General features: G+C 36.3%; 1 protein-coding gene across 2 annotated transcripts in view; it reads left to right on the top strand.

Moving 5' to 3' along the window:
• Nucleotides 1-25,127, top strand: part of Rat1 (5'-3' exoribonuclease 2 Rat1) — a 149,385-nt gene that overhangs the window by 29,250 nt on the left and 95,008 nt on the right. For both annotated transcript variants that reach the window (XM_068360979.1, XM_068360980.1), the window contains exons 4-8: nt 2,541-2,692; nt 12,375-12,606; nt 13,508-13,714; nt 16,180-16,277; nt 20,168-20,350. In XM_068360979.1, the coding sequence (XP_068217080.1) occupies nt 2,541-2,692; nt 12,375-12,606; nt 13,508-13,714; nt 16,180-16,277; nt 20,168-20,350 (872 nt within the window). The remainder of the gene's footprint in view (nt 1-2,540; nt 2,693-12,374; nt 12,607-13,507; nt 13,715-16,179; nt 16,278-20,167; nt 20,351-25,127) is intronic.

Genomic DNA, 25,127 nt, shown 5'->3' with positions numbered 1-25,127 from the left:
CGACGTTCCCAGGACTCTCCCTCTAAGAGTGGACCTTCTGCGTCAACCTCACGTAAAGAAGGTACACCCAAGCCTCCACGCTCTTCGTCTGACTGCCTTCAGACTATCGAAAGACTCTCAAGAGCTAGAGGCTTTTCGAAGGAGGCAGCCAGAGCGATTGCTAGAGCTAGGAGGACATCCACTCTCAGAGTCTATCAATCTAAATGGGAAGTCTTCAGAAGCTGGTGCAAGGCCAATGCAGTTTCCTCAACCAGTACCACTGTAACCCAGATTGCTGACTTCCTGTTACATCTAAGGAACGTTAGATCCCTATCAGCTCCTACGATCAAGGGTTACAGAAGTATGTTGGCAGCGGTTTTCCGCCACAGAGGCTTGGATCTTTCCTCCAACAAAGATCTGCAGGACATCCTTAGGTCTTTTGAGACCTCTAAGGAACGTCGGTTGTCCACTCCAGGCTGGAATCTAGACGTGGTCCTAAGGTTCCTGATGTCATCTAGATTTGAACCGCTCCAATCAGCCTCTTTCAAGGACCTCACATTAAAAACTCTTTTCCTCGTATGCCTAGCAACAGCTAAGAGAGTAAGTGAGATCCACGCCTTCAGCAGGAACATAGGTTTCACATCGGAAACGGCTACATGTTCCTTGCAGCTCGGTTTTTTGGCTAAAAACGTGCTTCCTTCACGTCCTTGGCCTAAATCGTTCGAGATCCCAAGCCTATCCAACTTGGTGGGTAACGAACTGGAGAGAGTACTTTGCCCAGTTAGAGCTCTTAGGTACTATCTGAAAAGGTCAAAACCCTTACGAGGACAATCAGAAGCCTTATGGTGTGCTGTTAAGAAGCCTTCGCTACCAATGTCTAAGAACGCAGTTTCTTACTACATCAGGCTTCTGATTAGAGAAGCTCATTCTCATATGAAGGAAGAAGACCTTGCTTTACTGAAGGTAAGGACACATGAAGTGAGAGCTGTGGCTACTTCAGTGGCCTTCAAACAGAACCGTTCTCTGCAGAGTGTTATGGATGCAACCTATTGGAGAAGCAAGTCAGTGTTCGCATCATTCTATCTCAAAGATGTCCAGTCTCTTTACGAGAACTGCTACACCCTGGGACCATTCGTAGCAGCGAGTGCAGTAGTAGGTGAGGGCTCAGCCACTACATTCCCATAATCCCATAACCTTTTTAACCTTTCTCTTAATTGCTTTTATTGTTGTTTTTGGGTTGTACGGTCGGCTAAGAAGCCTTCCGCATCCTGGTTGATTTGGCGGGTGGTCAATTCTTTCTTGAGAAGCGCCTAGGTTAGAGGTTGTGATGAGGTCCTTTAGTATGGGTTGCAGCCCTTTATACTTCAGCACCTAAGAGTCGTTCAGCATCCTAAGAGGACCGCTACGCTCAGTAAGGAAGACGTACTTATTAAAGGCAGAGTAATGGTTCAAGTCGACTTCCTTACCAGGTACTTATTTATTTTATATTGTTATTTTGAATAACTAATAAAAATGAAATACGGGATACTTAGCTTCTTTGTTAACATGTATACTGGTCTCCACCCACCACCCTGGGTGTGAATCAGCTACATGATCATCGGGTAAGATTAATATTGAAAAATGTTATTTTCATTGGTAAAATAAATTTTTGAATATACTTACCCGATGATCATGATTTAAAGGACCCGCCCTTCCTCCCCATAGAGAACCAGTGGACCGAGGAGAAAATTGAGGTCTTGTTGACAAGAAGTACTGGAGTACCTGACCACAGATGGCGCTGGTGAGTACACCCCCACCTGTATAGCGATCGCTGGCGTATCCCGACCGTAGATTTCTGTCGGGCAACGGAGTTGACAGCTACATGATCATCGGGTAAGTATATTAAAAAATTTATTTTACTAATGAAAATAACATTTTTGTATGAAAATTTATACATGAGGAATTGGGGAAATGTAACTGGAATTTTACTTCTTTTTCTTAAATTTGATTAGAAGCATTTAGCAACAGTGCTTTCATATACAGTAAACAAACACTTGAAAACATTGTTACGATGGTATCAATACGCCTGGTTTAGTTGTTTATTTTATGTGAATATACAGTACTCTATAATGAAATTGGGTTAACAAATGTATAGCTAATTAATATTTACCTATCACATTTCATAATACTGTAAACCCAAGCTCTGAAAATTTACACTAGATATCGTTGACTAGGAATTGCTGCTATAATAGGTTGTAATATCCTCAATTTCTTTTTTTCCAAATACAAATTACTTTAAATATTTCCTATTTATTTGTATACAAACCTGATTTTAATATACTGTACAAGTTCACATTCTTCCCTTGTAGTGTCAAGAGGATAGGGAATAGTTTTGATGTAGACTGTGAGTCTATTGAAAGGAAAGAAAATGGGAAAATTTTTAGTTTTATATGTAAGCAATAAGACCAAGCTCCCAGAGAGAAGCAAAATGAACCTCAGGTGAGTTTAGAAATAAAACTTTTTTTTATGAAGATTCCGTATTTTATTTACATCTGAAATTTATTTTTAATGTTCATTTTCAGGTTATAAGTTACCCCCCGAGAAGCCAAAGGAAGCACATTTTGATTCAAACTGTATTACTCCTGGCACACCATTTATGGATCGGTTGTCGAAGTGCCTACATTACTATGTTCACGAAAGACTCAACACAGATCCAGCTTGGAGAAACATTAAGGTTGGATTTAAGTATATTTTTGATTATTATTATTATTATTATTATTATTATTATTATTATTATTATTATTATTATTATTATTAATATTAATATTACATGCTAAGCTACAACCCTAGTTGGGAAAGCAGGATACTATAAGCCCTGGGGCTCCAACAGGGAAAATAGCCCAGTGAGGAGAGGAAAAGGAAAAAATAAAATATTTTAAGAACAGTAACGACATAATAAATATTTCCTATGTAAACTATAAAAAGACTTTAACAAAACAAGAGGAAGAGAAATAAGATAGAATAGTGTGCCCGAGTGTAGCCTCAAGCAAGAGAACTTTAATCCAGGACCATGGTGCAGAGGTTATGGCACTACCCAAGACTGGAGAACAGTGGTTTGATTTCGTAGTGGCCTCCTTCTAGAAGAGCTGCTTACCATACCTAAAGAGTCTCTTCTACCTTTGTCAAGAGGAATGTGGTCACTGAACAATTACATTACAGTAGTCAACCCCTTGAGAGAAGAAGAAATGTTTGGTAATCTCAGTGCTGTCAGGTGTATGAGGACAGTGGAGAATGTGTAAAGAATAGGCCAAACTGTTAGGTGTATGCGTAGGCAAAAGGAAAATGAACCGAAGCGAGAGAGAACGATCCAAAGTAGTAAAATCTGGCCAGTCAAAGGACCCCTTAACTCTCTAGCAGTAGTATCTCTTTTATCATTTACTACTAGGTGGGCATGCTCATTGTTACATTTTCTCTCACATATACTGGTTGGTATTTCAGAAATTGGTGCTATTATTATTATTATTATTATTATTATTATTATTATTATTATTATTATTATTATTATTATTACTTGCTAAGCTACAACCCTAGTTGGAAAAGCAAGATGCTACAAGCCTAAAGTGTCCAACAGGGAAAAATAGCCCAATGAGGAAAGAAAATAAGGAAATAGATAAAAGATATAAGAAGTAATGGAAAATTTTCTAGTTCTAGTACTCTTTAAGCAGTGCTCATTGATATGTATTGCTATACTGTACCACCAAGTATAATACCTCTTGCATGTTGCACATATGACTAGGACTGGGTAGTATCCTATAATTTTTCAATTATCTGGATAGATTTACATTGGATGTACTTTTGGTACCTACCTGATGCTCATTTGGTATTTTGTTGAAAATTACTCCCAAGAAATATTCAAGGAGACTAAAGTCCAACGCAGCCTATGATATTGTGTAAAGTTACAAACTCTCTGAGAAATTCAACTTTTAAATCTTTAAAGTGCTTTTTGTTATAAATTTTGTGTGAATATTCAGCATTACCAGATGGAAATTTCAGTTTTGTATTTTCATTTCTATTTTTATATATAAATATGATATACATACCTACTTACATACATCTCGGAGAGAGATAGGAAAATTGATTGACAACTTCAGTGCTAAAGTTGGAAGGAGTAATCAAGGGATAGAGAATGTGATGTGTTTTTCACACATAAATCACAGATTTACCACACTTTATAATTATGAATTATAGAATATTTCTTGTGTCAAAGGAAATAAAAGGATACTTTTATTACATTTCTGTACAACATGAAGCTCATTATTACTAACAAGTAGTTTTATATATTTTGACGGCTATTTATCGTGGGATTATAACTGAATAACCTAGCCTAATCACTTCAATGAATATTTTTTTTTTTTTTTTTTTTTTTTTTTTTTTTTTTTTTTTTTTTTTTTTTTTTTTTTTGCAAAATTACCGTGCTTTACCATTATTTAGAGATAATTACATGAAACCTTTTTTTCACAATTTTATAACTACTAACCAATGAATGGAAAAACATTTTGGTTATTTAGAGTGAAATTCATTGGAGAATAAAGTAAATTTAAAAAATTATTCTGTAATCAGCAGTAAAACAAATAAACATGGAAATGTAGCTTATAGGACAAATGAGCTAGTATATCCGGTGATGAAGCTCCAGTAGTGAATCCACGGCCTTGTAGCGAAAGGGTAAAAGAGATATCCCTTGTCATTTTCAAGATACGTATTCTGTCAACGCTATTAGTAGATGATCTCTCCATATCATTTGTTGGAGCTAGAATGGCAATGGTTGAAAGAAAACTACAACTCTCAATTGACAAAATAATTCAGTGGGTTAATATGAAAGGATTTAAGTTTTCTACAAGCAAAACTGTTGTCCATTTCTTTCGTATTTGCAGTAATACATCCAGACCCTGATATGTACATCAAAGGTCAACGGATCCCGTGTGTAAGTGAATCTAGATTTTTAGGATTAATATTTGATAGCAGGCTGACATGGATTCCTCACTTGAAAGGCTTTAAAGTAAAATGTCTAGAGGCTCTGAATCTTTTAAAAGTTTGTCCCATACATCATGAGGGCAGACTGCAAAACTCTTTTAATATATATGGGGTATAGGAAGAAAAACACAAAATCCTGAACAAAAATTCACTGAGCTACGGCATGAAAATGGCATATGACAAAGTGAAAGTAAGAGAAACTGGTAATTTAGAGGAGTGGAAGTTAGTAAAATAAAATTTTGTTGGGATTTTAAGTGATGTGTGTGGCAAAAAATTTGTTTGAGGCAGCATGAGGGAGGGCAGTGAATGGTGGAATGAAGGGGTGAAGGTAAAAGTGGAAGAGAAAAAGAGGGCTTTTGAAGAATGGGTGCAGAGTAATAGTGTAGAGGAGTATGAAAGATATAGAGAGAAAAATGTGGAAGTAAAGCGCAAGGTAAGTGAGGCAAAGAGGGCAGCTGACCTGAGGTGGGGTCAGGGATTTGGTCATTCATATGAAGAGAATAATAAGTTTTGGAAAGAAGTGAAGAGAGTAAGGAAGGCTGGCTCAAGAATTGAAGAGACAGTGAAAGATGGAAATGGAAGGTTGTTAAAAGGAGAGGAGGCAAGGAAAAGGTGGGCGGAATATTTTGAAAGTTTGCTGAATGTTGAGGATAATAGGGAGGCAGATATAATTACTGTTACCGGTGTTAAGGTGCCAGTCATGGGAGATGAGAATGAGAGAGAGATTACAAGAGAGGAAGTGAGGAGGGTGCTAGGACAATTCGGTCCCGGACAATTCAGTCCTGGACAGTTCAGTCCCGGACAATTCGGTACCAGGACAATTCAGTACCAGGCTTGTCATTTTTTAAAATCAGGAAAATATGATATTCTTATATTACATCTTATGAACTATTTATACTTAATATCACCTCAATACCTAACTACTTAGTTTGGTTATTCACTAGTTGTTCACAAATAACATAAACAATCCACCTATTTTATTACTAAACGATTACTTTGTTTATTCCCTTTGTTTAAAAAAAAAATGTATAAAGAAAACGACTTTATTAGTTTCTTTATTCCAAACTTTTTAGTGTAGTTTCACCCCATCATTCACACAATGGAGTCTTGCAACTGCATACAGTTTTGACCTGGAACAACTATACTCAGCTTCGAGCTTTTGCTCAGAGAGTTTATGCCTCAACTGAAAAGGAGTACAATTTAACCATAAAAGAAACCTTTTCTGGTACAACTCAGGAACATAAATGGTGGTCTACCCTTAAATCTGCACTCTTTGGTGTAGATGCAACAGTTCCTCCTTTACTTAAACCAGATGGCTCAGTCACTCACTGTCCAAAGGAAAAGGCAACCCTTTTGGCTGATGTTTTTGACAGTAAACAGAGTAATGAAAAACTTGAACTTCCTCATTCCTGTTTTCCTGAGGCTAAACTAACTAGTTTAGCTTTTCGATCTCGTGAGATTAAAGCTCTGTTGATGGACCTTGATGCTTATGGAGGTGTAGACCCAAATGGTATTTTTCCTTTGTTTTTTATAAAGACAGCAGATTTCTTAGCTCCAAAGTTATCTGTTATTTTGCGCAAGTTAGCAAGAAGAGGAGCTTTTAGCACTAGTTGGAGAATTGGTAATGTTACTCCTCTATGTAAATGTGTTTGTGGTAGCTCAAGTCCCACTGATTACCGCCCAATTTCCATAACTCCCATATTATCTAAAGTTTTTGAACGTCTTCTGGCAAAACGTCTTAATAGGTTTGCTGAAGGTAATCATCTACTCCCTAGTTTGCAATTTGGTTTTCGTAAAGGCCTTGGAGCATGTGATGCCCTTCTTACAATCTCCAATGCTGTACAGAAATCCCTTGATTGTGGTCGGGAAGTTCGTATGAATGGCCTTGATTTTAGTGCTGCCTTTGACCGTGTTAATCATGAGGCCCTTGTTTTCAAACTGAAACAGTTGGGAGTGGGTGGGTCGTTTCTTAGCATTATTATAGATTTTTTAAGTAATAGATCTCAAAGAGTTGTTGTTGATGGGCACCATAGTGATTATAGGAATGTGATATCCGGTGTTCCACAGGGTAGTGTTCTTGGCCCATTACTTTTTATACTATATACACATGACATGTGGTTTGGCCTAGAAAACAAGCTTGTTGCATATGCAGATGATGCTACTCTCTTTGCATCAATTCCATCCCCTGAATGTAGATCTAGGGTTGGTGAATCCCTTAATAGAGATTTAGCTAGAATTAGTGCATGGTGCAAATTATGGGGTATGAAGTTGAATCCTAACAAAACTCAAAGTATGATTGTAAGTAGGTCAAGGATGGTGGTTCCTCAACATCCGGATCTCAGTATTGATAATGTTTCTTTAAATATGTATGACTTTCAAAATTTTAGGTGTGATTCTCGACAGTAAATTTACTTTTGAGAAACATATAAGGTCTGTGTCTTCTTCAATTTCACAAAAAATAGGCTTATTGAGAAAGTCTTTCAAGATTTTCGGTGATCAATCTATTCTGAAGAAGTGTTTTAATTCTTTCATTCTACCTTGTTTTGAGTATTGTTCTCCTGTCTGGTCTTCAGCTGCTGATTCTCATCTTAATTTGTTGGACAGAAACTTACGGTCTATTAAATTTCTTATTCCTGATCTAGATATTAATCTCTGGCACCGTCGTTCAATTAGTTCATTATGCATGTTGCATAAGATTTTTCACAACTCTGACCATCCTTTACATTCAGATCTCCCTGGACAATTCTATCCTGTTCGTAATACTAGGCAGGCAGTTAATTCTAATAGCCAGGCCTTCTCCATCACGAGGCTCAATACTACGCAGTACTCTAGAAGTTTTATTCCAGCTGTGACCAAGTTGTGGAATGATCTTCCTAATCGGGTGGTTGAATCAGTAGAACTTCAAAAGTTCAAAGTTGGAGCAAATGCTTTTTTGTTGACCAGGCGGACATAGTCTTTTTATAGTTTATTTATGACATATTTGTTTTTGATGTTGTTGATAGTTTATTATATGACATGTCTGTTTTGACATTGTTTCTTATTTTAGAATGATTTATTGTTAATTTTTTCTCTTCATTTATTTATTTCCTTTTTCCTTTCCTCACTGGGCTATTTTTCCCTGTTGGAGCCCCTGGGCTTATAGCATCTTGCTTTTCCAACTAGGGTTGTAGCTTGGATAGTAATAATAATAATAATAATAAAAAAGGAAAAGGGAAATTAGTTGAAAAGGAAAACTACGTGTACCAATAACATAAAGAAAATGCTGATGGTACGAAGATATATTGGCGTTGTGAAAGAGATGGACTTGCAACGCATGGCTTCACTCAGATGTTGAATTTCATGCTCTCAAATATATTGGAAAACAAATTCATAGCACAACTGCAGCTGAAGTGAGTGCAAAAGTTGCTACTACAAATATCAAGGAGGGACAATCACAAGTCAAACATCTTCTCGTTCAATTCTAACAGAAGAACTAGGAAATTCAAATGAGTGAGCACTTACTGATATAACAAAACTAGCTCATATTAGTCGAAATATGAGACGATGGAGAAATATAATCAAGCAGAAAGAATGCAGTTCCTTAAAGCAATCGCTCATAATATTAAAGTTTAAATTTTTTATATACTTTTAACGACAAGAAATGTATAGTTTTTACTGAGGAGTATGGCTGGTGTATCTCGAGTAGATAGGGTTAGGAACGAAGTGGTGAGGGAGAGAACGGGTGTAAGAAATGAGTTAGCGGCTAGAGTGGATATGAATGTGTTGAGGTGGTTTGGCCATGTTGAGAGAATGGAAAATGGCTGTCTGCTAAAGAAGGTGATGAATGCAAGAGTTGATGGGAGAAGTACAAGAGGAAGGCTAAGGTTTGGGTGGATGGATGGTGTGAAGAAAGCTCTGGGTGATAGGAGGATAGATGTGAGAGAGGCAAGAGAGCGTGCTAGAAATAGGAATGAATGGCGAGCGATTGTGACGCAGTTCCGGTAGGCCCTGCTGCTTCCTCCGGTGCCTTAGATGACCGCGGAGGTAGCAGCAGTAGGGGACTCAGCAGTATGAAGCTTCATCTGTGGTGGAAATGTGGGAGGTTGGGCTGTGGCACCCTAGCAGTACCAGCTGAACTCGGCTGAGTCCCTGGTTAGGCTGGAGGAACGTAGAGAGTAGAGGTCCCCTTTTTAGTTTTGTTTCTTGTTGATGTCGGCTACCCCCCAAAATTGGGGGAAGTGCCTTTGGTATATGTATGTATGATTTTTATATACATACTTTTAACATAAGAAACGTATGGTTTTTACGGTTTCATTTTTTATATAATAATTTTTTTTTTAATTTATTGCACAAACAAGGATAAATCAATTGGACTTTTTGATATCTATAAGAACAAAAGCAAAAATTTTCTTTTTAAAAGTAATGCTTAGAACTGATAGAAATTTTAGAAACGATAAAAATTTAAAAAATACTGTTTTTCCATATTATAAGAATTAATTGGTACCGAATTGTCCTGGTACCGAATTGTCCTAGTACCGAATTGTCCAGGGCCAAATTATCCGGACACCGCGAGGAGAGCACAAGATGAAACGAGAGTGGGGAAAGCACCTGGTATGGATGGTGTGAGAGCTGAGATGTTGAATGAAGGGGGTGTGACTGTACTGAATGGTTGGTGAGATTGTTTAATGTGTGTTTTGTGTTGTCAATGGTACCAGTAGATTGTCTTTGTGCGTGTATTGTACCACTATATAAGGGTAAGGGAGATGTGCATGAGTGTTGTAATTCAAGGGGTATTAGTTTGTTGAGTGTAGTTGGAAAAGTGTATGGTAGAGTACTGATTAATAGGATTAAGGATAAAACAGAGAATGCAATCTTAGAAGTACAGGGTGGTTTTAGAAGATGTAGGGGTTGTATGAATCAGATTTTTACAGTTAGGCAGATATGCGAGAAATATTTAGCCAAAGGTAAGGAGGTGTATGTTGCTTTTATGGATCTGGAGAAAGCTTATTATAGAGTTGTTAGGGAAGAAATGTGGAATGTGATGAGGTTATATGGAGTTGGTGGAAGGTTATTGCAAGCAGTGAAAAGTTTCTACAAATGTAGTAAAGTAAAGCATGTGTTAGGATAGGAAATGAAGTGAGCGATTGGTTTCCGAAGAGAGTGGGGCTGAGACAGGGATGTGTGATGTCGCCGTGGTTGTTTAACTTTTATGTTGATGGAGTGGAGAGAGAGGTGAATGCTCGAGTGACTGGACGAGGATTTAAACTGGTAGACGAGAATGACCATGAATAGGAGGTAAATTAGTTGTTTGCGGATGATACTGTACTGGTTGCAGACACAGAAGAGAAGCTTGGCCGATTAGTGACAGAATTTGGAAAGGTGTGTGAGAGAAGGAAGTTGAGCGTTATGTGGGTAAGAGTAAGGTTATGAGATGTACTAGAAGGGAAGGTGGTGCAAGGTTGAATGTCATGTTGAATGGAAAGTTACTTGAGGAAGTGGATCAGTTTAAGTACTTGGGGTCTGTTGTTGCAGCAAATGGTGGAGTGGAAGCAGATGTACGTCAGAGAGGGAATGAAGGATGCAAAAATGTTGGGGCCAGTTAAGGGAGTAGTAAAAAATAGAGGGTTGGGCATGAATGTAAAGAGAGTTCTGTATGAGAAAGTGATTGTACCAACTGATGTATGGATCGGAGTTGTGGGGAATGAAAGTGACGGAGAGACAGAAATTGAATGTGTTTGAGATGAAGTGTCTAAGGAGTACGGATGGTGTATCTTTAGTAGATAGGGTTAGGAACGAAGTGGTGAGGGTGAGAACGGGTGTAAGAAATGAGTTAGCGGATAGAGTGGATATGAATGTGTTGAGGTGGTTTGGCCATGTTGAGAGAATGGAAAATGGCTGTCTGCTAAAGAAGGTGATGAATGCGAGAGTTGATGGGAGAAGTACAAGAGGAAGGCCAAGGTTTGCTTGGATGGATGTAGTGAAGAAAGCTCTGGGTGATAGGTGGATAGATGTGAGAGAGGCAAGAGAGCATGCTAGAAATAGGAATGAATGGCGAGCGATTGTGACGCAGTTCCGGTAGGCCCTGCCTCCTGTGCCTGGGATGACTGTGGAGGTAGCAATAGTAGGGGAATCAGCGTTATGAAGTTTCATCTGTGGTGGATAACGGGGAAGGGTGGGCTGTGGCACCCTAGCAGTACCAGCCGAACTCGGTTGAGTCCCTTGTCAGGCTGGGAGGAACTTAGAGAGGAGAGATCCCCTTTTTTGTATCGTTTTGGTTGATGTCGGCTATCCCACTAAATTGGGGGAGGTGCCGTGGTATATGTATGTATGTAACTCATTAAATAAAAAAAATCTTACACAAGAATATGCAGTATTTCTATTTATAAATTTGATAATTATTACATTTTAATGTAAAAGAATTTATTTTTATAATAATTAGCAACAGCATTGGAAATGAGATGAGAGAAATTACGAATGTTATATCTCCTTTGAGGTATAACTTGATGCCCTGAAAGTGGAAGACTACTCTTTGTTGTCTTCACATTGGTCACGCTTGGTTGACACAGTTTTCTGAAGACCGGGCAACATCATCCATATTGCGATGACCTTGGTACCCATGACAGTTTGGTACTTGTTGACCGACTGCCCCACTTTTAATAACTTGAGAATAGATGTCTGTTTGAGGCTCGAGGTGAGGATGGAGACTTCATCCTTGCCAAGATTCTTGGATATGTGTCACACTATGCTACCAGTGATTTTAGATTTATTTCAGAAGCAGGTCTTCTGAAAACTATTTAACTTTTATAAGGACATCTTTACTTTTATTCTTTCAAATTGATTTTCCTTTCATACTTTATTTAAAACAAATAATATCAATGTCAATGACCTTAGATGTCAGGATTCCAGAAAATTTGATTAATCAATCAATAATCCCCTGATATCAGCCAAATTCCCTTTAGATTATTACATACTCTTCAGGACCCCAAGAAAATTGCTTCCCAATGCCAATTGGGGTTGCGACACCAGGTTTGGGAACCCCTGATCTATTAGATAAAAATGCTGAAGGTCATAGCATATCAAAATGAAAATACCTATCATAGATTTTAGTTTGAAACTTATCATAAGTTTAATACTGTATTATTATTGATGACCTCAAGACTCCTTGAGAATTTTTGCATTCCATGGAGTTCATTAATTTAGGTCTTTTTTTTTTTTTTTTTTTTTTTTTTTTTTTTTTTTTTTTTTTTTTTTTTTTTTTTGTCATCAAGTAAATTCATTAACCTGTATTTGTTCATTTTTCACTCTTGGTTTTATGCAAAGTTCAGTTATTATAGCTGCAACTTTTCTTATAAGTATCCTTCACAAGTAGAGACTGGTTTTATTTGAGTATCTACTTGTAATTGCAGGTTGTGTTGTCAGATGCTAATGTCCCCGGTGAAGGTGAACATAAGATTATGGATTACATCCGTCGTCAAAGGGCTCAGCCCGATCACGATCCAGATACTCATCATGTTTTATGTGGTGCCGATGCTGATTTAATTATGTTGGGTCTTGCTACGCATGAAGTCAATTTCACTATTATTCGAGAAGAATTTAAGCCAAACAAGCCAAAGCCGTGTGATGTTTGTGGACAGTTGGGTAGGTATTATTTTGCCCTTTTCTTTTTCCTTTTATCTATTTAGAGAAAATATTTTCGGTATTTTATGTAAAGGCCATTTAATGTTGAATTCCTAGTTCTTGTTTAAGTTATTCCGTAATAATAGTTCTACAAGTTTGTACTTAGAAATTTTTGTGCTGTATTTTTTCTCAAATTGAATATCTCACAGATTCTATTCACATTTCAATTGAGGATCTTATCATTTCATATGGCTTGAACCCCTATTGTTTTTACACTTATTTATTGATAGTTACCATTGTTTCAATTAAATATGGAAAAAAGTAATTAGGTGGGATGTCCTGTCAACAACACTTGCATAGAATTAGTTCAGTAAACTTGTTCTTGAACAATTCTTGAATTAATTTTGTTTCACTATGTGAAAGTCTTTTAATTCAAGAGGTTTATAGTTATCAATATAGCTTGGCAGTCTTCCATACTTATTTTAATTTTCTTACAACAACACAGTCGTGAGAAGATATATCAGTATTTAAATAAATGTTTTGGCTAACTGAAAGGTCCGCATAAAAATGTTGCCCTAACATAATCCACACAGGTTGCTGTCTATGCTGTATTTTTTTTTTATTATTTTCATAGGAATTTTTAAGCAATGTTAGCATTCCTTCAATTCCCATGTAGATTATTTGATTTTCATTTTTCTTCTTTTGTCTGGTGTCCTTGCTTTCTTACATGGCTTATCTGTGTTAATCTTTTCCTGCCCATATTTTCACATTTCATTTAGAAAGCGAGTTTTACGAGCCAGCCTCTATGAGTATAAATCAGACAGACTTTTGATAAATTGTTATGGCTATGGTATTTAGATGGATTTCAAGTTAGCTATTATAAGCAAACTTTATTTATATATATGTAATTTTTTTCTTTTAGGTCATGAAATGGTTGACTGCCTAGGATTAGAAGGTGATTCTGCAGGAAATGAACCAGAGAAAGTTTATGAGGAACAGAGATACATATTTGTTCGGTTGAATGTTTTGAGAGAATACCTAGAAAGGGAACTTGGTATGCCAAATTTACCTTTCAAATATGATTTTGATCGAGCCATAGATGATTGGGTCTTCATGTGTTTCTTCGTAGGTGAGTACAGTGTTTGTTGGGAATGCCCTAATTTGATTCAACTGCTAATTATGAATAGAAACCACTTTAAAGCAAGTTTCTCAAACCTCTTCATTTTCAATTTATAGAATTGTGCTGGAATTAGCCAGTTTTATGGTTATAGAATTTTCTTAGAGCTCTCAGCCCTTCATAAAGTAGAAGAAAGGCAGCATGGGTCACATGCTAGTACTGTATATGCTTGTAGGGGTTGCTACAAAGTCTTGGTACTAACAGTATCATTGCTCATGTCACCTAACCCATGTTATTTTTAACTTAAAAAGGCTTGTGTCATTTGTAGCAAAAAACAGAATTTTAATAAAATTTGTTATTTCTATGAACCTCCCATGGTAGAAAGAGAGAAAGAGGCGTAATATAAATGTAGTTTATGCGAAAAAAAAAAAAAACACGGTTAAGAATAATAAGTGTCGCTACCTAGAAATCCCAAACAGACAAATATAATACTCAACTGGGGAGCAGGGATCTCTAAAACGTCGGACATCTTCCAAAAACACAAAACAACACAGAGTAAAACAAAACACGTCTGACCAATGCAAGTGCTGAGGTGGAATGAGGATGGGGGGGGGGGGGGATGTAGGGGTAGAGAGGAGGGATGTTGATGAAGGAGAGGTCTAATTGGTGAGGGTTCTATGGTCGTGGTTCAATCACGCCCCAGTTTTTTATACCGACACTCAAAGAGTGAGCGAGCTAGGTTTATTCCTGGCATTCCATGCATCTCTCTCTCTCTCTTTTTTTTTTTTTTTTTTTTCTTCTCTGGTATATTCAGCAATAACTATGCCTTAGAAATGGTGCTAGAGGAGCATTTCACTGGGCGACACAGGTTCCTCGCCCAGAAATAGATTTGTCCTTCGTCAAAATCCCTTTTATGGGAGAAGCAATCGATTGTTCGTTCGTCGGTTGTCCCACCTTATGTGTACTTGGGCCCATTTTTCTATGAACATTTACTGGATAACTCGCGTTTTTATACCTAGTTGCTTGAAAATAGAAAATTTCACTTAAATGTCAAATACTGCATAGAATGTCAATGAATGTAATTGATTACAGTAGGTTAACTTTTGCACTCTTTGGTGTAGATTAAGAGTTCCTTCCTTTACTTATACCAGATGTCTCTGTAACTTGCTGCTGAAATTAAAATGCAACCCTTTTGGTTGATGTGCTTGACAGTAAGCAGATATTGTAAAACTTGATCTTCATTCCAGTTTTCTTGAGGCTAAACTAACTAGTTGAGGTTTTTGGTCCTTTGAAATTTAAATACTTTTGATGCTTATGGAAGTGTAGCACCCAAATGTAATTTTTCTTAGCTCTTAAGTTTATGGTAGTTCTTATACCTTCTGATTATAGTAAAAAATCCCATATTACCTGAAGTTTTATAATGTGTTTTGGCAAAATGTATAAATAGATATGCTGAAGGTAATAAAATGTTCCCTAGTTTGCAATTTGGCTTTTGCAAAAGCCTTGGATCATTTGGTGCCCTTCTTACAATTTCCAATGCTGTACAGAAATCCCTTGGTTATTGTCAGGAAGTTTGTATGATTATCCTCCTCAACATCCAGTCTCTGCATTGAAAATGCTTCTTTAAACAACAACATTAAAATTTTAGGTGCGATTTATTATTGTAAATTTACTTAAAAGAAACACATTTGATCTGTATTGATTCAAAACATTATTATTATTATTATTATTAGAAGCTAAGATACAACCCTAGATGGAAAAGCAAAATGCTATAAACCCAAGGGCTCCAACAGGGAATAATAGCCCAGTGAGGAAAGAAACAAGGAAATGAATATACTACTAGAGAGTAATACAATCAATGAAAAAATATCTTAAGAACAGTAACAACATTAAATTAGTTCTTTCATATATAAACTATAAAAACTTGAAAAAAAAAAAACAACAGGAAGATAAATCAGATGGATCAGTGTGGCTGAATGTATCTTAGAGCAAGAGAACTCTAATCCAAAAAAATGGAAGGCCATGGTACAGAGGCTATGACACTACCTGAGACTAGAAAATAATTCCTTGATTTTGGATAGAGACGACTGGGGAAATATAACTGAGGCCCTTTGTGTCAATAGGTGTAGGAGGATATGATGATGGTGATGATAACCTTCACCAATAACGGGTGCTCCGAGTCAAACCATTCAGCTCTACAATATAGATATTGAGAGGGATAGGTATAGTGGTTGTTCTTCTGGCTGACTATTTTTGTGCATCTTTCTATTGAGAGAAAAAAATATCATTTTGTGGTCCTTGAATGGGGCAATTAATGATGAGTACAATATGTAATAGGTTAATATGAAAGTTATTTGATTTTTTATTATATATTTATAATAATAAGTAAGGTTACTGTGTAGTATATAGTGATTTTATTACAGTATATGTTTTCTAGATTGCCTGATTTATCATGAAGAATTTTCTTTTTGTTTCAGGAAATGATTTTCTTCCCCATCTTCCATCTTTGGAAATCAGAGAAAATGCCATTGATCGTCTTGTAAACCTTTATAAAGATTGCTGCTATAAGACAGGAGTAAGTACTTGTTTGTTGGTTTTATAGATATTTTTTCAATGAATCTTCCCCAATATTCATATATTGTATGAAGAGTGAACTTTTGTTCGTACATGTATACAAGCTTGCAAGTAGTTTTTATGGTATGATTTTCAATACAAGTGGTTTCATATTAGTGGAGAAAAAGCTTTATAATTTTTTTTAAATTAAGATTTTCGCTAATGAATCAAAAATCTTTTATCAAATAGCTTGAAATTTTATATAGTGAAGGTAATATATATGTCTAAAACATAGAAATGGTGTATTTTGAATACTGTAATTGAAAAAATAAAGGCAAGGCATAGCGGAGGTCCTTAAGAAACCTGGAGTTTTGAAACTGGGTGCCATTCCTAGGGCCATGGGAATGTCGTTGTATATTAGGACGGATTACCCTGCATCTCATAAGTCCTGCTATGATTGTGGATTTCATGAGATTCGGGTAATAAAATTTGTGGCAGGCATAAAAACTACTATTTGTGTTCGATCTACCGGAATCCAGACATAGACGATTCCATCTTCAACTCACTTCTTACCATTTTGGCTAAGATACAAGAAGATAATAGAAAGGCCTCTCTTGCTTTTGTTGGGGATTTTAATGCTCACCATAGGGAGTGGTTAAATTGATTTTCCTACTAATTGCCATGGCTTAAGAGCTTTAGCCTTTGCCTCCGAATCAGTCTGTGAGCATATCATAACTGAAGCTACTCACAGGACTGGTAATTGCTTAGACCTCGTATACACCAACTCCCCTGGTGTTATAACAAGTAAGGTTGGTTTTTCAGTTGGGACATCTGATCAGGCCTTGATTTCATTAGTGTTGAGACTGAGCAGCCTGTCCCTGATGTATCATGCTCATGTAATATTTATAGATCTTAAGCAGACTGGAATGACATTTTTCTTTGATCTTTTGGGCTTGAATTGGTGACAGTTGTATGATAGTGTTAATTCTGTTTTTCCTTTGAGAATCTTGTCAACATAATTGATAGCCATATCCCTTATCGTGTGCTAAGGTACCGAGTGAAAAAGAAACTTGGTTTAGTGATGATTGTAGACGTGCTTATTTGGAGGAGCAGGAGGCGTATCATCATTGGAAAGGTAACCGATCAGATTTGACTAGAAATAACTATACTTAGTTTAGAGCTTTTGCTCAGAGTTTATGCTTCAACTGAAAAGGAATACAATTTAACCATAAAAGAAACCCTTTCTGGTACAACCTAGGAACATAAGTGGTGGGCTACATTTTAATCTGCACTCGTTGGTGTAGATGCAACAGTTCCTCATTTATTTATGCCATATGGCTCTTTTCACTCACTGTCCAAAGGAAAAGGCAACCCTTTTGGCTGATGTGTTTAGACAGTAAGCAGAGTAATAAGAAAATTGAGCATCCTCATTCCTGTTTTCCTGAGGCTAAACTAACTAGTTTGTTTTTCGATCTCTTGATGGACCTTGATGCTTATGGAGGTGTACCTCCAAATGGTATTTTTCCTTAGTCTTTTTTTTTTTTATAAAGACTGCAGTTTTCTTAGTTCTAAAGTTATCTGTTCTTTTGTGGAAGTTAGAAAGAAGAGCTTTTAGCACTTGTTGAAGAAATGATAATGTAACTCCATTATGTAAACAGGTTTTTGGTGACGCAAGTCCTAATTTCCATAACATTCATAATATCTGAAGTATTAGAATGTCTTGGCACAATGTCTAAATAGGTTTGCTGAAGATAATCATTTGTTCTGTAGTTTGCCATTTGGCTTCCGTATAGGTTTTGGCACACATGATGCCCTTACAATCTCCAATGCTGTACAGAAATCCCTTGATTGTGGTCTGGAAGTTTGTATGATTGGCTTTGATTTTAGTGCTGCCTTTGACCGTGTTAATCACGAGGCCCTTGTTTTCAAACTTAAACAGGTGGGAGTAGGTCTTTTCCTTGCATCATTATTGAATATTCAAGCAGTAGATTGCAAAGAGTTATTGATGGTCACCTTAGTGAGTATAGAAATGTGATTTCTGGTGTTCCTCAGGGTAGTGTTCTTGGCCCACTACTTATCATACTATATGCACAGAACATTTGGTTTTACCTAGAAAATAAGCTCATTGCATATGCAGATAGTGCTACTCTCTTTACATGAATTCCATCCCTTGATAGAGATATAGCTAAAATTAGTGCATGGTGCAAATTATGGGATATGAAGTTGAATCCTAACAAAACTCAAAGTATTATTGTAAGTAGGTCAAGGACAGTTGCTCCTCAACATCCGGATCTCAGCATTGATGATGTTTCTCAAACTCGGTATGACTTAGAATTTTAGGTGTGATTCTCGACAACAAATTTACTTTTGAGAAAGACGTTAGGTCTGCATCATCTTCAATTACACAAAAAATTGACTTATCGAGAAAGTCTTTTTAAGATTTTCGGTGATCAATCTAATTAGAAGTTTCAATTCTTTCATTCTACCTTGTTTCTAGTAGTGTCCTCCTGTCTGATCTTCAGCTACTGATTCTCATCTTAATTTGTTGGACAGGAACTTACGGTCTATTAAATTTCTTATTCCAGATCTAGATATTAATCTCTGGTACCGTCTTTCAATTAGTTCGTTATGCATGTTGCATAAGAATTTTCTTAATTCGGACCATCCTTTACATTCATATCTTCCTGGATAGTACCATCCTGTTTGTAATACTAAGGTATGCAGTCATGTCTTCTCCATCATGAGGCTCAATACTACACAGTTTTATAGAAGATTTATTCCAGCTGTGACCAAGTTGTGGAATGATCTTCCTAATTGTGTAGTTGAATCAGTAGAGCTTCAAAAGTTCATGCTTGCAGCAAATGTTTTTATGTTCAACAGGCTGACATAAGTCTTTTTATAGTTTATATGTAGAAGATGTTTTAATGTTACTATTCTTAAAATATTTTATTTCAGTTGTTCATAACTTGCAGTTTAGGATTGTAGCTTAGCTAGTAATAATAATAATGATAATAGTAATACCACTCAGTATTCTAGAAGTATTATTCCAGCTGTGGCCACATTGTGGAATAATCTTCTTAATTAGGCATTTGAATTTTTGAAACTACAGAAGTTCAAACTTACTGACAATGTTATGTCGTATTTGCTGATGTAAATCTCTTCATAATTTATATATGACAGATCTACTGTACTCATATTTTAATGGTTTTAGCTATCATAAGATGTTCCATATTCATTATTGGTTCCTTTTCGTGTAATATTTACATCATTATTTCTTTTCCTCACTATGCTATATCCCCTGTTAGAGCCCTTGGGCTTATGGCATCCTTCTCTTCCAACTATGGTTGCAGCTTAGCTTGTAATAATTATAATAATAATGATATCTTTGCCATCAAAATATAAAGTTGATTATTTTTTTGGTAGATAACTATAAATTAAAATGGTTTATCTTATGTTCTGTAGGTAGCATTCATCCAAATATTATTACTTTATTTTTGTGTAAATATGTCACAAGTCCATTGGTTGTAGGGAACTTTATAAAATTTTGCCAAAGATCCAGTTCTTTCAAGAATCCTGGCAGTCACTTACCACTCCCAATTTTTGAAGTTTTACTTTATAGGAAATAATCTTATTAGGATACTTATACCCTAAACTTTATTTCTTAAAAATGCCCTGATGAATCTCATGCCCTCTTTTGTTTGTTCCCTGATCATATATGTACTAAAGTATATATTATTAATAATTGATATTTTTGTAAGAGTGTATTCTTAAGAGGTTGTGTTAAACTGGCGTCAAATGCAACTAGCAAAAACCATAGATTGATTTTTTATAGAAATATTTCTCCGAGTTAAGATTACATTACATCCGTAAAGTTTATTGATATTGGTTTTCATTTCATGAATGTCTTTTCAGGGTTGGTTGACAGACAGTGGGTCAGCCAATATGCGCCGAGTACAGATGATTTTACAAAATCTTGGGAAAGTTGAAGATCAGATTTTTAAAAACCGTCAAAAGAAGGAGTTGGAGTTTAAAGCAAGAGATAAGGCACAGAAAAGACAACAAAAAATGGATAAAGAAGCAGCCTATAGATTTTTAGTAAGTTTACCATTGAGTATTTGGTATTATATATAATTTTTTTTTTGTCTTGATAGGAAAATTTTTCACTTTATTTATTTAACACTAGATTATTATCAGATCTTTTCATGATTTACGTTGCTTGGCAATTTTTTATAAAAATCTCCATTTGTTTCTTTTTTGATGTCCACCACCTCCCAAGATTGGGGGAAGTGTCATGGTAGATAGATTTGTGATATTTCAAGTTTTAGTTTTCAAAGTTGACTATTAAAGTTTCAATAAAGATATTGACCTCAAAATTTTAATCAGTCATATTTCCATTCAAAATTTAAAGTTATTCCCTTGGTCTATTCCAGCTGATTTTACCATGAAAAGATTATTCTAAATATTTGTAGTAAAAATTCATTGTCTAGTTTTGGAAATCATTTTATAAATTTGTGATCATTAGAAATATTGTGTTGTAGTTGTAAGTGGAGTATTATTGTTGTATTGAAAAAAAAAAAATGCAGAAAATGGGTGTGTAAGGAAAGGTGCATGCAGATGAGACAAATAGTTCCACTATGTGGTAGACTTGGCAAATATTGTGTATATGCTTTCCATTATTTATGAATAGGGCCTATGAACATATGTTATTTTTTATGAATATTGAGAAAATGTTTTCTTTTTAATTAATCTTATGAAAATTTTACTAAATCTGTTTATTTGCATCATGTTTGAATAGTTGTGGAAGTTGTTTGTTTGCAAGTTTGTTCACAAGCATATAAGAAGTTTTTTTTTCTGAGGGGGTAAATGAAGGTATTAATACCTCTCTTTTGCATATTTGTTCCCATACACAGTAAGTAAACAATAAACCATTTAGCAATGACTTTAAAATGTATATTTTAGAAGAACTAATTATGAAAATTAGTCTATAATAATATCCAAATAAGTTACTTGAGGTACATACTTTGGCTTGGGTAAGATATACTGTATAAATCATTATCTTTGAGATGAAGGAAGCCTACCTAGCCCTCCAGCAGAAAGATTCAAAGGCCACTCATGACTGGCAGAGGTAAGGAACAGTGACATTACCCTATCAAGCAGGACAGTGCCCTAGAGACTGACAATATATATAGCACCCAAGCCCCCTCTCTACCCAAGCTAGGACCAAGAAGGTCCAGGCAATAGCTGCTGATGACTCAGCAGACAGACCTTTAGGCTTCCCCAAATCCCCCATCCTTAGCTCACAAGGATGGCAAAATTGTACCGACCAAAGAAACTAACGATTTTGAAGGGGGACTCAAACCCCAGTCTGACGTTCACCAGTTAGGGATGTTACCACATAGGCAACCACATCTCTGGCAGGTCACTCCGTAGTATTGGTGAGTGACAACACCACAGTAAGGGCTTACGTAAACAAGCCAAGACCGTACCTTTTCGCAAGTCCGTATGCTATATAGCAATAGAGATAATGAGAAGGACAGAAGACAACTCAGCGTCTCTTTCAGCCTGCTTCATTCCATGCAAATGGAATGTGCTTGCAGACAATCTGAGCAGAGCGACTCAGATAGTGGGTACCAAGTGGTCTTTGAATCATCTTGAAGCCAACAAAGTCCTGACTGTGTGGGGTTCCCCGACTGTGGACTTGTTTGTGACGTCCTTGAACTTCAGACTACCGATCTACTGCTCCCTAGTCCCAGATTGCCAGGTTCTATGGTAAGATGCATTTCAACAACAGTGGGACAACATCTACGTCTATGCCTTTAGCCCCGTTCTGTCTATTGAGGAGACTACTCAACAAGACCGGAGTATCCAACAACCTCTCTATGACCATCATAGCTCTGCTATGGCATGACGCTGAGTGATACCCTGACCTTCTGCATCTCCTTCCATGACACGATCTACTCAAACCTCCACATGCAAACATTTTCCACAAAGCCGTAGCGTCACTACGAATTCACGCCTGGAGACTATTTAGCACTTCCTTTCTCAGAGAGGCTTTTCGCATGTCCTCTGTGGTTGGTATCGTGGAAGGGGAATCTCTCCCCTCGATGCCACTATCCCAACAATAGTCAGGTTCCTTGTTTACATTTGGGAGGAAATGCTCCTCTTGGTTTTGGTTCCGAAAGGCTACCGCTCAGCCTGAGTCTAGCCTAATAAGGGGACCGTCCGCCATGTCCGCCTTTTTTTTTCTAATGATCCAAATTACACAATTTCTATATATGTTTTAGACATATATAATACCTTCATCATAATAAAAATTTCAAGTCATTTGATCAAAAACTTTTGGATTTATTAGCAAAAATCATGATTTAAAAAAAATATTTAGGTACATTTTTTCCCCACTACTATAATACCAATTGTATTGAAACTTATACCCACAAAAACTACTCTAACAACCGAACAATTCTGTGAGACAGAATTTTGATTTTCCTTTCTGTTGTTTTTTAATAAATTTTTATTTTTTTTTCCTCGTCTAGACGGAAAAATAATCGTGAAAAAAAAAAAATGTAAAACGAAAATCAAAATTTTGTCTGACAGAATTGTGGGATTTTTATTCTTCTTTTCAACGATATCTTTTTCTCTAATATCGAACAACAAATAAGTGAGAAAAATGCACCTAAGTGGGAATAAGTATGTTTTTGAGTTATGAGCTCCCAAAGATTTGCAGCAAGCTTTCGCTTCTTTTCTAAAAGAAATCAAGATAATAGTTATTATGATAACTTTTATTGCTCATTCCTACATAAATGTACCCTAAAGGAGGTATTTGAACCGTCAGTTTACTATTCCTATGTTATGAGTTGCCAGCGATCTCCAATTGTTGCCAGTGTTTTAGTTAGCAGGTTTCAGCTTTTGTACTCTTATCCATGTTTCCCTCTTTCTTGGTTCTTTTTTCTTGTTCTCCACTTACTTTTTGTTCTTTCTATCACCTTATGTAACATTGGCATTGCTATAAAATTCCAGAGGACGTTGTGAAAGCACAATCAACATACGAACTTCAAGTAAATAAACACATGCATTATAATTTCTATATGTCTTTGGAAAACTTTGTGATTTTTTCGTAGCTGGTAGTTTTCATTCACCTATCCAATACCAATGCCTTTCATTTCTGCCAGAGGTACTAGATTTTGAAAAAAGAGAGAGAGAGAGAGAGAGAGAGAGAGAGAGAGGAGAGAGAGAGAAGAGAGAGAGAGAGAGAGAGAGAGAGAGAGAGAGAGAGAGAGAGAGAGAGAGAGAGAGAGAGAGAGAGAGAGAGAGAGACTCTCTATTTGTTCTTTTCTACAACCTTAGGTAACATTGTCCTTGCTATAATGTTCCCGAGGGCATTGTGGAAACACAATGTACATACGAACTTCAAGCAAACAAAACGCATACATTATAACTTCTATACATCTTTGGCTTCTGTTTTCTTGTTCTCCACTTAATTTTTGTTCTTTTTATCACCTTATGTAACATTGGCATTGCTATGAAAATTCCAGATGACGTTGTGAAAGCACAATCGACATACAAACTTCAAGTAAATAAACACATGCATTGTAATTTCTATATGTCTTTGGAAACTTTGTGATCTTTTCATAGCCGGTAGTTTTCATTCACCTCCCCCTCTACCAATTGCCTTTCATTTCTGCCAGAGGTACGAGATTCGAAACGAGAGAGAGAGAGAGAGAGAGAGAGAGAGAGAGAGAGAGACTCTATTTGTTCTTTCTACAACCTTAGGTAACATTGTCCTTGCTATAATGTTCCCGAGGGCATTGTGGAAACACAATGTACATACGAACTTCAAGGCAAACAAACGCATACATTATAACTTCTATACATCTTTGGCTTCTGTTTTCCTTGTTCTCCACTTAATTTTTGTTCTTTTTTATCACCTTATGTAACATTGGCATTGCTATAAAATTCCAGATGACGTTGTGAAAGCACAATCGACATACAAACTTCAAGTAAATAAACACATGCATTGTAATTTCTATATGTCTTTGGAAACTTGTGATCTTTTCATAGCCGGTAGTTTTCATTCACCTACCCTCTACCAATGCCTTTCATTTCTGCCAGAGGTACGAGATTTCGAAACGAGAGAGAGAGAGAGAGAGAGAGAGAGAGAGAGTTGAACATTGTTATTATAGTATTTGTATAAATGGGAGTTTTAAATAATTCGAGAGAGAGAGAGAGAGAGAGAGAGAGAGAGAGAGAGAGAGAGAAATAAAAATATTTGTATAAATGGCAGTGGTAAATAATTCGAGAGAGAGAGAGAGAGAGAGAGAGAACTTCGCACCGGTCAAACTCAGTCATACAGACGACACCATAAGGATGACGTCATCATTTAAAGACTGCTATATTTTCATTGTTTGGATAAATGATTGACTATTTGTTCTTTCTACAACCTTAGGTAATATTGGCCTTGCTATAATGTTCCCAAAGGCGTTGTGGAAACACAATGTACATACGAACGTCAAGTAAACAAACGCATACATTATAACTTCTATACATCTTTGGCAACTTTGGCTTCTGTTATTGTAAGAGTAGATTTCGTTCATCTACACTCTACCAATGCCTTCCATTTCTGCCTGACGTACGATAGCTCGAAATAAAAATGAAAAATTGCTATAGATATGCAAAATTAACACACAAAGACGATTTTGTCAAACTCAGTCATGCAGACGACACAGTAAGGGTGACGTCATCATTTAAAAACCTCCATATCTTCGTTATTTATAAAAATGATTGGCTGAAACTTCTGGGGAGTATGTACGACATGTTTACGCATACATAGAAGCAATAAAACGATTTTCGATTTCTGAAAGTTATGTCAATGCCC

The sequence above is a fragment of the Palaemon carinicauda genome, chromosome 37 (assembly GCF_036898095.1).
Source record: "Palaemon carinicauda isolate YSFRI2023 chromosome 37, ASM3689809v2, whole genome shotgun sequence".
NCBI classification, from domain to species: domain Eukaryota; kingdom Metazoa; phylum Arthropoda; class Malacostraca; order Decapoda; family Palaemonidae; genus Palaemon; species Palaemon carinicauda.
The sequence above is the reverse complement of the archived record's forward strand: the minus strand, read 5'-3'. Positions and strand labels throughout refer to the sequence as shown.